At 59.7% G+C, this 11,992-nt stretch overlaps 1 protein-coding gene across 1 annotated transcript in view; it reads right to left on the bottom strand.

Annotated features, from left to right (window-relative positions):
* The window catches only part of LOC104294007 (tyrosine-protein phosphatase non-receptor type substrate 1-like), a 24,356-nt gene extending 12,364 nt beyond the window's left edge, over nt 1–11,992 (bottom strand). Inside the window, exon 1 of the mRNA XM_009893562.1 lies at nt 11,851–11,992. Coding sequence (XP_009891864.1) covers nt 11,851–11,992 — 142 coding nt within the window. The remainder of the gene's footprint in view (nt 1–11,850) is intronic.

Genomic DNA, 11,992 nt, shown 5'->3' with positions numbered 1-11,992 from the left:
TGGTGTCCCCTCGCTTGCCACTGTCCTCCTGCGGCAGGGCCAGCATGGCCACAGCATGCAGCCCAGCATCCCTGCACTGGAATTGGGGAGGGGGGGGAAGCACAAGGATGCCGGGGGGTACGCAGCATTGGGGGTCCTGAACTCACAGGACATTTTGTGCCATCCAAGGGACCGCACAGAGCCAGCAGCTGGGGCACAAGTGGCATTTTGGAGGTGCCATGGGGACAGGACAGCTCAGCTCAGCCCGTGGGGGTCAGGCAGAGCAAAGAGAAGACTCTGGTGCAGCACAGGCAGTTGGAGGGTGGATGGGGAGGGAGAGGAGATACCTGCATCCCTTTCTTGCGGGGGCACTTCTCAAGTCACACCCCGGGAGCACGGGGGCATCCCTGTGACATCCCTCAGCAGGGGAAGGTGCTTAGCAGGAGCCCATCTGAGGAGGAGAGGGCAGGAGCCTGCAGCGGCAAGAGTCAAGAGCTTGAGGATGAGGCTGTGGAGATGGGGCGAGGAGGAAGAGGAGGGTGTCTGGATGTGAAGATCCATGGGATGTGTGTCCCTGCACTGCCCTGCTTCTCCCTGACACACAGTCCTTCCCAGGGGAGGCACAAGGACATTCTCTGCTCTCTGTGCCTGCTGCAGCTTCTCCCACCACCCATGGGCACTTCAGTAAGGCCAGAACAGGGACCAGCTTGTTTCCCCTGTGCTGACACGGTCACCTGCAGCCAGACATGATGCTGGTAGTTCCCAGCAGGAGCTCCAGCAGGTCCCCAAACCACCCTGCTTTCCCCTCTGCCCACCTAGGGATGGGGTGGATGCTCTGCAGACCAGGGCTGAGCGGGGGCTCCCAGCCCCAGCACACCCAGGTAGCACCCAGCAGCACGCACCCACCCACACCACAGCATCCCAGATCACACCCAACTGCTCTCCCACACCAGGCCAGGCCCGGAGGGCATCACCGGGTGCCACGTCGTGCCAGGGGACCGGCTGCCGGCTCCCTCCTCCCTCCCCAGGCAGCCGCTGGGGCTGTCAGCTTTATTTAGAGCTTCGCACAAACACACACCAAAGATATCTGAAGTGACTTGGCACCATCAATCCATGCACGGCGTCAGCCTGCGTGCGTTCCCGTCCCCGCCAGCCTCCCCCTCGGCCCCAGCTACGCCCATGTGTTGCATCCAGCCTTAATTTAGCTCACTTTGCTGCTGGGAGCCGGGACCGGCCTCCCCAGGCATCCGCACTGCATCTCCCTCCGGGAGCACCCCCAGCAGCTGGAGGCAGCACTCACGGACTGTGGCCAGCGTTACTCCTACTGTAAAATAATTTGTGGCCAGCGCTGCTCCCAGGGAGCCCGCTGCAGCCGTTGTTTTTATTTCCCCTTCGCACAGCTGGCGAGGACGTAAGCAAGCGGCAGGGACCCAGAAGAGCTGTTGGGTTTGGCCTTTGGCACACGCAGCAGCGTGCGCGTGGAAATAAAATATGAGTTTGCATAGGAATGGGACGTGGGATTAGAGGTGGTTTGTGGAAACCTCGCAACCACACTGCCACGGGCACTGCATCCCACCCATCTCATCCCAGTCTGGGAACAGGGATCCTCAGGGTAAACGGGTACCCAGCAAGAGGGAAGGCATTGGGGACACGCCGTAGCCATTCACAGCCGCTTTCCTGGTTATTTTTAAATGGCAGCACGGTTCCTGGAGGCCTGGCTGACTTCAGCCTGTCTGGGCTGTTCTCCCGCTCGGCGTTGAAGGTTCAGACAACCTGTTTCAAGGCGATTACAAAGCAGAGACAGCCCGTACGCAAGCAGCAGCCGCTGCAGAGCGCTCGGGAAGGAAAGTTAGAGCTTAAAAAAAGCTCCGCGAGAGAAGGTACCGCGGCAGAGCAGATGGTGCAGCGTGAGCTTCCCGGGAAGAGCTGCTATTGCTCCCCATTAGGAAGCATATGGGCAGGCTCAGCTGCCTCTCCTCCTGCCCACGGCCCTTCCACTCGGCATCGCGGGGGCCCTCCTCTCGAACACCAGGGGTTTGGGGGGACCCACCCCGGGATGGCAACCCCTGCCCCACAGGCTGGCAACGAACCTGGGGGAGAGGAGCCCGATGCCCGAGACGGAACGAGCGCGCAGCGTTTCGGGGAGGCGCAACGCCATCATTAGTAGCTTCCTTCTGCACCAAACACCCACGGCGAGCAGGAGGCTGCTGTGCCGTTTGGCAGGGCGGGCAGAGCTGCCGGGCTCCCCGTGCTGCCAGCGGGCAGCGCTTGCTTTTGGAGCATCCTCAGGCTTCAGCTCAAAACCACTTTGCTCCCACAAGGGATGTTTTTGGAGCCCGGGTCTCCCGAGGGAGCCTCGCAGCAGCCAGCACGGGGGCCGGGGCAGCATTTCGGGAGAGCTTTTCAAGAATAGGTTGATTTTCACAGCTTTGAGGCACAACGAGGAACTCGCATCCCGCTGCCGGCATCGTTTCAGGGAAGGCACGTGCTCCAGCCAGTCTGAGCCAGGCTCACCCGCCCCCACAGATTTAGGTGCTGGAGGGATGCTCTGGTCCCCTTCCTGGGGACAAAGGCTCCAGCCAGAGCTGTCACTGTTCCCAGCTGGGAGCCAGTGGGCTTCTGCACGTCACTTTTTAAACTGGGCAGCTCTGCGTGGGCAGCAGGACCGGCTGCACAAGTGGCTTCTTCCCCAGGAGGAGCGGGGATCTTTCCCCACACGGGGACCCCCAACCAGGGCAGCAGCACCCCATGTCTGGGAGGGGTCCCCCAAAAGACCCTCTTGTCTGAGCCCAGCAGCATCCAACGGGGGCAATTACAGCCTCACCAGGGCGATCCCAGCTGAAAGTCTTGCAGCACTGGTTTTGCCCAGACTGTTCTTTCATCCCCTAATTGGCAGCCTGTCTGATCCCCTCCCAGCACCGATAGCCCACGGGGGCGGCGGTGGCTCTCTCTGCTGAAGGGGGATCCACAGGCGATGGAGATGGGGGAGTTTTCAGTTCCTGCCCTGTGGTGCCCAACCTGAGCCTATTAATGAGCCATGTTTCACTAACGATGGAGGTGATTGCCATTCTTTCCCTGCCCTGGACTTTTCCCCTCAGGATCTCTGCTCCCCAGCCCCGGACCAGCATGGTACAGTGCAGTGGGAAGGTTACCTATCTCCTGACCAACTGGCCACATAGCACCAGGACACCGCGTCTGTCCCAGAGGGCTTTTCGTCTCAGCGCAGCCTCAAAACCCAAACCAGCAAGGAAAGCTTAGAGATAAACATAGGAAAAAACACCAATACTTTGGACATCAGCCTAGAAAACACCCTAAAACCAGCATCCAGCAGTGCTGTTTTGGGGCCACGGGTGCAGAACCATGCCCAAGCATCAGCAAGAACCCATGGGAGCCCTCCATGATAAACCCAAATAACACACCGCACACCCCCGCCAAGGCACTCAGGGTTGCAGAGACCCGTTGCCCTGAGGAAGCTGAGAGCCGCTTGGTTGTATCCTGGCCCAGGACCTGCCCCAGCCCTAAACACAACCCAGCCCAGTCCCAGCACCCCGAGAAATGCTGCTTTCATGGTTCACCACAACAAAATGAGGTGTGCAACCACATCAGAGAGCCGAGCCCTACCCCAGTGCCCACACAAGGTCTGCTCCAGTGCCCGCAAGCCAGCACGCCATCCCTGCACTGGAGAACAACACGTGCATGGGGATGGGCACGCTCACCTCATCTCTCCTCCAGCTCCAAAGCCAAATTTCAAGACCCCTCCAGCCCACAAGCCAAGCGGACACGTCCTGCAGTCCTCCTGCTTTTCCCCACCACCCTTCAGGCTTCCAAGTCAGCACCCTCACAGGGTTTTTACCCATGAGGAAAAAAAAAAAAAAAAAAAAAACAACACACAAATGTCTTCTAAAGTAGGTAGCACCAATTACACTGCTGATATTTAGGGCTTCCAGCACAACAAATGGAGCTTCAGCTTCATTAGGTACCATGCCAATTTAATCCAAGACATCCAGTACAGAAGGAGCTTAAATTAGTTTATCTGATGCTAATTTATAACAAGCAATATGTTAACACAGGGATGGAATGAAGTGACCTGCAGCCTGTTTGCAAGGAGCAGCACACAGGGGTGGCCGAGCCAGACCGTGACCCAGGGAAGGGGCAAAGGCACCCACTGCGGGAGCACCCCAGCTCTGCAAATCCTAATTTAAGAAAGAGGGATGTGTATCGTACCTGTCTGCTCATGGCATGCTCCCGCTGCAGCATCCACCACCAGGAACACCTCACAGCTGGAGATGGGGGCACCCAGCCACCCCTTTATGTGGGAGAGACCCTGGGGGGGAGTAATAAGGAGCTGCAGGTGCTTCGTTAGGGCTGTGATTGCCAGAAGAAAGGCAGGGGTGGGCAGCGGAGGCTGCTGTGTGAGCAGCCTGTGCATGGGCTTTGCCCCTTACATTTTGGGATGGGGGGGAATGGCTCACGGGAACTGCCTGTAATTGCTTTGGCTGAGAATTCACGGTGTGATTTAGGGCTGAGCTGAGACATCTCAGGTCCTTGTCTGGGCTCTTGGGTCTCGGCGGTGCAGATGGTGCTGGGGGTGAGAGAGGAGGAGGCGCTTCCCGGCGCGGGGGATTTTCCGAGGACGCCACCTCCACACTCGCCAGCCGGACCCGCCGCCTGTTACCGCAGCCTCCTTGGGGAGCCGGGCTCCTCATCGCGGCCCACTTAATTTTAGTGGCACTTGAACACTCTGCCGTGGTCAGCTGGTCCCCTCCAAGTCCATAAAATGACTTTTGGGGAGGATGAGGAAGGGATGCCAGCACTGCCCGCCCCATGCTGAACTTCGCTGAGCTGGAGTGATGCTCACGGTGTTCACGCACCGTCACCCTCGGCTTCGGCAGCAGTGGCAGAGCCCAGCCGGCACCAGACCATCCGCCGTAGAATCATAGAATTGTTGAGGTCGGAAGGGACCTTTAAGATCATCAAGTCCAACCATTAACCTAGCCCGAAAAAAAGCACCTCTAAACCGTGTCCCCAAGTACCACATCTACCCTTTTATTAAACACCTCCAGGGATGGCAAATCCACCCCCTCCCTGGACAGCCTATTCCAATGTTTGATAACCCTTTCAGTGAAAAAATTTTTCCTAATATCCAATCTAAACCTCGCCTGGCATAACTGGAACCCATTTCCTCTCATTCTATCACTTGTCACCAGGGAGAAGAGCTCAGCCCCCACCTCTCTACCCCCTCCTTTCAGGTAGTTGTAGAGAGCGATAAGGTCTCCCCTCAGCATCCTCTTCTCCAGGCTGAACACCCCAACTTCCCTCAGTCGTTCCTCATAAGATTTGTCCACCAGACCCCTCACCAGCTTCGTTGCCCTTCTCTGGACATGCTCCACGTCCTTCTTGTAGTGAGGGGCCCAAAACTGAACACAGCACTCGAGGTGGGGCCTCACCAGTACCGAGTACAGGGGGACGATCACTTCCCCAGTCCTGCTGGCCACACTACTCCTGATACAGGCCAGGACGCCGTTGGCCTTCTTGGCCACCTGGGCACACTGCCGGCTCCTATTCAGCCATCCACCATCACCCGCCAAGCGAAAAGCAAAGCATGTGGGCTGCAGTGGGGACCGCATCCGCACCACGGCTCGCCCGTCCCAGGGTTGTGCAATGCTCCCGCGCTGCTCCCGCTCGGCAGCGGCACTCTGTGGGGTGCTGCAAGCCGGGCAATGCCGCCAGGCTTCCTTAACGCAGCCCTGCACGCTTCCGACTGGGGGAATTCCTCCCGGCTGTGTCAGAGCAGGAAAGGTGGTTTATATCCTGTGCCTGGCCTGGAAGCTGCCCCGGGCTGACCTGCAGGCGATGGACAGAGGGTTTTGGGTGAAACTGCTGACAGGCTGGGAAAATCCGGCTGGGGGGAGCGGCTCGGAAGGACAGGACCTGGCAGGGCGGGCGTTCGCTGCCCGGTTAGCTGCCGTGAGCGCTCGGAGGGCTGCGATGACCTTTGTTCGCAGGCAGGGTGCTGCCCCATGCTCTGGAGGAGGATTTGCTGGCTGGCCGTGGGCGCAGCGGTTGAGCAAAATCCGAGCAGTCCCACGCCGCAGCCTCCTGCGTCCGCGGCACGTGCACAGCGCAGGGACGGGGACCGGGGTGAGAAGCAGCTCCCACCCAGGGCAGCTCACTGAGGGGCACAGGGCGGCCCCAATCCTGCACCCCTTGTGCCAGCAGTTGCAAAGCTCAGGGGCTGTGGGGGATATCCGCACTGGGGGGAACAGCCGGGGCTCACCCCAGCTCTCTGGGGCTCACCCCAGCTCTCCGGGGCTCCCACCGCAGCACCGGGGCTGCCTGGGGCTCTGAAGGCGAGCGGTGCCTGCCCTGGGACCCTTCGCCACCCCGGGATGGGCATGGAAGGGATGCTCAACCCCAGGAGCAGTGGTGCTGTGGAGGAGAAAGTGGCAGGGAGGGGAGGGCAGCCAGGGAGCTCCAGCCGTGCAGGGGGTGTTTCAGAGCCGGGTGTTAATCACTGACGGGCTCCTGGGAGCTGTTTGAGCTGAAGCCTTCATCCCTGCTCCGGAGGGGGATGCTCTGCACCGCACTGGCCCACGGGGACGTGGTGACGGTGCCTGTACCCAGATCCCCACAGCGCACAGACAGTTCACCCCCAGCCCATGGCCAAATTCTTGTACTGGGGGCTAACGGGAGGCCTTGTCACGCTGACACCAGACCAATTTATTTCACCTTCTCGAGCCCCTACAGCTGTGGCTCTCCCCAGCAAGCCAGAACCCTTCCAGAGCTGCTGGCAGTTCCTCATGTTGGATGCAGCCCATCTTCCTCCAGCTGTCCTCTGCTCTTAATTTGGGGGCTGCCAGTGCCGTGCCCGTGCCTGGGGACAGCCAGGGACCATGTGGGACAGCCTGGAGGCCAAGGCCAAGGGTGATGCGGGTGGATGGATGAGGTGCAGCCTGTGGGGATGCACGTGAGAACAGCGGGTGCCTTTGAGCCCACAACCCCATGGAACGATGCTAGAGAAGACCTTGGTCTCCCCTTGGCGGTACCGCTAGGACCGTGGTGGGGTGAGGAGCTTGGCCGAGGGAGGAGAGATATCATCTCAGTTTTCTTCTGCCTTTTTTTTCCCCCGCATCCTCTCAAAGTTCTTTGTTGATTGCAAATTGTTATCATGAAAGCGCATCCAACGCTGCAATAGCAGATAATGCTCCGCGCGCTCCCAGGCACGGCTGCTGTAACTCACTGAAGGCTGAGCTGCCTGATAAAGTCCTGCGGCAGCTGCAGATGAAAATAAAAATGCTAACGTGGTGGGATTTATCATGTTAAGCTATCTCAGCCCATCGCTTCCTGCTTGTCAGAGCTCTCACTGGAGGCACTGGGACGGCTGCGGGACGTTGAAGCCCAGGCTTGGTCGGGGTATTTGTACTGTTGGACTTTGGCCGGACAGGGACTTGCACCTCCGGAGCCGAAGAGATGCCCCAGCAGAGGGGTGAGCCAGGACACATGGGGTGGGGGAGACCCTGTACAACCCCACGTCACCCTTTACTGAGTGTTATTAACGAGGGTGCCAAGAGATAACGGTGTGGCTGGCAGCGAGGGCTTTTACCGAGATTATTTGTGAGAGTGCCGTATCTGATGCATCATGGCAGACACAGCAATTGCACAGCAGCTGGGATGGGGGGGGGGGGGTGCACCACCACCACCACCCCACCCCACCCCCCGAAACGGCCAGACCCAGCCCTGGAGGGGGGTGCTGCTGTCTTGACCGGTTCCCAGCGCCACCAATGCCATTCCCAGCCCTGACGCCAGACTGTCCCCGTGGTGGCCGTCCCCATGCTGTCCCCACGGCAGCCTTGCGGCTTAGCGGCCGTCTCCCAGGGCTTGGGGCTGTTTGCTTTGGCCCCATTGAGACACGGCACATCCATGGTGCCTGACCTCCGCGGGACTGGGGCCATGCTGGTCTGCTACTGGGAGCTCACAGAAAATGCTTCTGCAAGGGGTTTGTGTTGTTTTGTCTTTTTCTTTTTTTTTTTTTTTTTTAAGCTGAAGGGCAACAAAAAGCAGGAGGATTAATCTGGCTCTGCAAGATCCACCGCGCTCCTGGTGACTGCATCGGTCCCAAGGGTCTGGCCTGGCCCCGATAAGGAGCTGCAAATCAAAGCTGCGAAATGCTGCCGTCCTGCGCCGCAGCTCGGCCTGCCGGAGCCGTGGAGGGGGATCAGGGATTTAAAGGGCCTGAGTGATGTCTAACAGGTTTAGAAAATATTGCCTGGGATTATCTACTAGTAGTGGTGACCAGAGACGTCTGAGCTGAGACACACATCGGCACCAGCTGATGTCTGCTGGGGGGGTACCTGCACATGGGAAGCCTGTTCTGCGTGCGTATGTGTGCATGCATGCGTGTGCATGCGTGTGTGTGTGTTTGCATGTGTCTGCACACATGTGTATGCATGTGCAGCAGCGGCAGCTCTGGGACGGGGCTGTAGGTGCAAACGGGGCTGCTGGCCTGGTGGCAACGCAGGGTCTGAGCCCCGTACGGCCCCCGGCGGCTGCCAGCCCCGTGCCGGGTCTCAAGTACCAGGAGGGAACCCCAAAATGCGGTGTCAAAGCATCTGCCCTGCAACGCGCACGAGGGATGCGCCGGCCTTCGTCGCGCTGCAGCCCTTTAACAGCAGCTCCTGACCGCCAGCATTAATGATATCCACCCAATTAGCCGCTGCGAGCTCTGCCGAGCCCGAAGGATTAGCAAACCAAATCATCATCCCAAGGCGTAAGCAGTTAACACCGCTAATTAGTCATCGCGTGAATCCTAACCCAAACACCAACCCGGGTGCAGGAAGCCGGCGGTGGCAGCGCTGCGGGCAGGGGGCTGCTGCCCGCCTGGCCAGGGCTTCCCTCGGCTCCCGGAGACCGGGAGCTGTTTACGGAGAATTTACTGGGCTCGGGGATACGTTATTTTTACACGTTGCCATAGTTACCGATACCATTATAAAATTAAGCCTGAACCTTGCGGAAGAAATGGATCTGTCAGAAGCAATTATTTTAGCGAGCGCGTCGTCGATGGTGCCGTGCTGTCCACCGCGCGGCCGGCAGCGATGGAGCTCCCCGCCGAAGGCTCCGCAGGGGCCGCATCCTGCTAACGGGATGCTTCGCTGGGCCGAGGTGCCGGGCAGGCTGCCGGAGCACCGGGCTCGCCTGGCTGCACCATACTGGGAGCCACTGGCGCCGGCACAGCCCCTCCGTGCTGGCAGCGCTGCCGGGCACGTCTGGGGCGAACAAAAGCCCACTGAGAACACGCTTTCAGCCCTCTCCGTGGCTCCCTCCCGCCGCGCCTGCTTTCCCCCTTTTCTTCTGCCTCTCTAAATATTTTTTTTCCCCTTTCCCTGCACTTCTCCTCAGAGGGACGCTTGTGCCGGGCTCGGGGCGCTGCCAGCGCCGGGGCTGCATCCAAGCACGGCCAAGCTTTAAGGTCACTCCATGCCAGGAGGAGCGGGGAGCCGTGGGGACCCCCGCAGCATCCTGCCCTTGCTGCCGGCTGGGGACGCCCAGTGCCGCCCACTGCCACGGAAAGGGGAGGGGAGCTCCCCAATGGGTTTCCCCATCCTGAGCAGTAGCCCCCAACTCTTTTTCCAGGACAAAACCCACCGGAATATGCCAGGTCGTGTGCAAGGCTCACTCAGGGCGTGATGTACATGCGGATGTCAGGGGATCAGGACCACTCCAACGTGTCACTGTCAGTTGACCCAATGTGAGGAGCCCTGGGCATCCCCAGTGCAGGCAGGACACCCCTCCTGCTGGCCCTGGGACCCTCTCTCGGGCACCGGCAGGACCAAGAGCAGCAGCTGGATCCACCCTCCCCGTGCCAGCTCTGGAGGGCCATTGTCCCTGAGCAATGTCCCGTCAAACACCGAAAGCACAAAGTGAGTCTTTCTTAAGCACTGCGTGTTCCTGTTCGTCCCACAGTCCTGGAAACCCCTCTTTAATCACTGCCAGAGCCTTGGCCTCCACGACATCCTGCAGCGAAGGACCACGCGGGCCAAAGGAGTGTTGGCATGAAGGATTTCCTTTGAAATGTGTTTGACACTTTCGTTTCTCACTGCCTGCCCCCTCTGATGCAACAGAAGAGATGGGGAACAGCTGGAGGGCAGCCCCCAATGTGCCCCACACCCCATCAGCTCCAGAGATTTAATGAAAACGATACCAGGTCGGACAGAGAGGTTCGCAGAGCAATAGCTACAATAGCACAACCTCCTATTAGACACCAGAGAATCCACATGGACAAGCAACATCCTCCAAGCACCTTCACTTCTCCTCAGCTTAAAGCCCTCGATGGCAGCCCGGGGGTCCCGGTTTACCCCCCCCGTGGCCGCAGGGCCAGGCTGTGGCGTGGCCACGGCCGGGCAGTGCCCAGGAGCCCACCCCCACCCTGCACACCCTGGGGGGGTCCCGCAGGGCGCCCCAGTGCCAGGCAGTGGTTGTCCCATTATGTGGTTTTCACTGGGGCTGTGCTTGGGGGGCTGGAGCAATCTCCACCAGGCTGGAGAGAGCCCTCGCTCCATCAGGAACCCGGGGGGGAGGATGAGGCTGGCAGTGAGGCTGCAGCACCGAAACAGTTCCTATGACAACCCCAAATCCCAGACCTGTTTATCCCCTTTAATAAAAATCCACAATAACCGTGAAACCGGGGAATAAGATTCAATAAGTAAGACGTGAAATAAATCAGGAACAGCGTAAAGCGTGTCACTGTTTTACTTCGGCTTCATTCCTTGCTTTTCCAAGGAAAGGCCTGAGAAATGGGGAGCAGCAAAGGGGTGAGCTGGTGGGTTTGGAACTGGTGGGAGTGGGGTCCGGCCATGCAGCATCCCAGGGCTTCTCCCTCCGGTTCCCTCTCCCAGCAGGAGCTCAGACCGGGGCAGTCAATGGGCACAGTTGAGACCCGTATGTCATTTCTTGGGGTCATTCAAAGTGTCCCTGAGACCCTCTCACCCTTTCCAACCGCCCCCCCCGAGCACCCCAGCTGCTCCCCATCGCTGTCCCCATGGCACAGCATCCCCACGGCATCACGGGGTCCCCGTGGCATCACCGTGTGCCTGTGGCATCATGGGGGCCCTGTGGGGTCCCTGTGGCTTCGGATTCTCTTGGACCCATGGCTGCTTGGCTTATGATGCGCAAAGGGACCAGCCTGTCTCTCTCTGGGGATGGGCTTGTGGCCACCACAGTCTCACAGCGGCAAGGACAGGGATGGGGACAGGGATGGAGACAGAGCAGGAGCCCAAGGGCATCTTGGACAGAGACATCCACAAATCAGGGCCTTGGCTGAGCCGCTGCCCCGTCAGCCGCTGGAAGGGACAAGCTGGAGCAACATGGGCTCCCGGGAAACGCGATGGCCCCTGGGCACTGTCACCATGAGAGGCACTGCCAGCATGGGGGGTCTCTGCTTCTCAGAGCGGAGCTGGAGCATCCTGGGGCAGGGCACGAGGCGTTTATCCCTGTCTCTCCCCTTTTCTCCTTGCTCAGCCCTGGCTCCAGCACAATCTCAGCTTTGTCCCTCTCCCCCGCGAGCATTGCCAGCCCTCTCCTGTCCCCCAGGACACCAGGGAGATGCCCACACCCCCCTTCTTCAGCCAGCCCCATGCACTAGCTGAGACCATGCTCTTCCTCAGCATTAATTAAATCATTGCTCCCCCTCCCCTCGCTGCTGGGACCAGCCTCCTCCGTCAGTCACGCTCTCCGGACTAATTGCTTTCTGTTATTCCATGTTTTCCATTGGAGGCTCATGCTCCCTGCTGGCTCTCGGCACGGCCCGTGCCTCCCACGCTGGCTCGGTGGCACGGCACGCACTGCCGCCCCGGCAGAGTCTGACAGCCCTCTCACCTCGGCACTTCCAGGAGCCATTTCCCACCTCCTGGAGCCGGGAGCGGAGCAGATGCTGGGGCAGCCCCCGAGCATCCCCTGGCCATTTCCCGGCTCCTGCTTTCTGCCCCTCCTCAGGGTGGGGGTCCGCACAGACCCCCAT

Source organism: Charadrius vociferus, unplaced genomic scaffold (genome assembly GCF_000708025.1).
Source record: "Charadrius vociferus isolate BGI_N301 unplaced genomic scaffold, ASM70802v2 scaffold259, whole genome shotgun sequence".
Taxonomy (NCBI): Eukaryota; Metazoa; Chordata; class Aves; order Charadriiformes; family Charadriidae; genus Charadrius; species Charadrius vociferus.
Note: the sequence above shows the minus strand (reverse complement) of the source record. Positions and strands in the feature narration are given on the sequence as shown.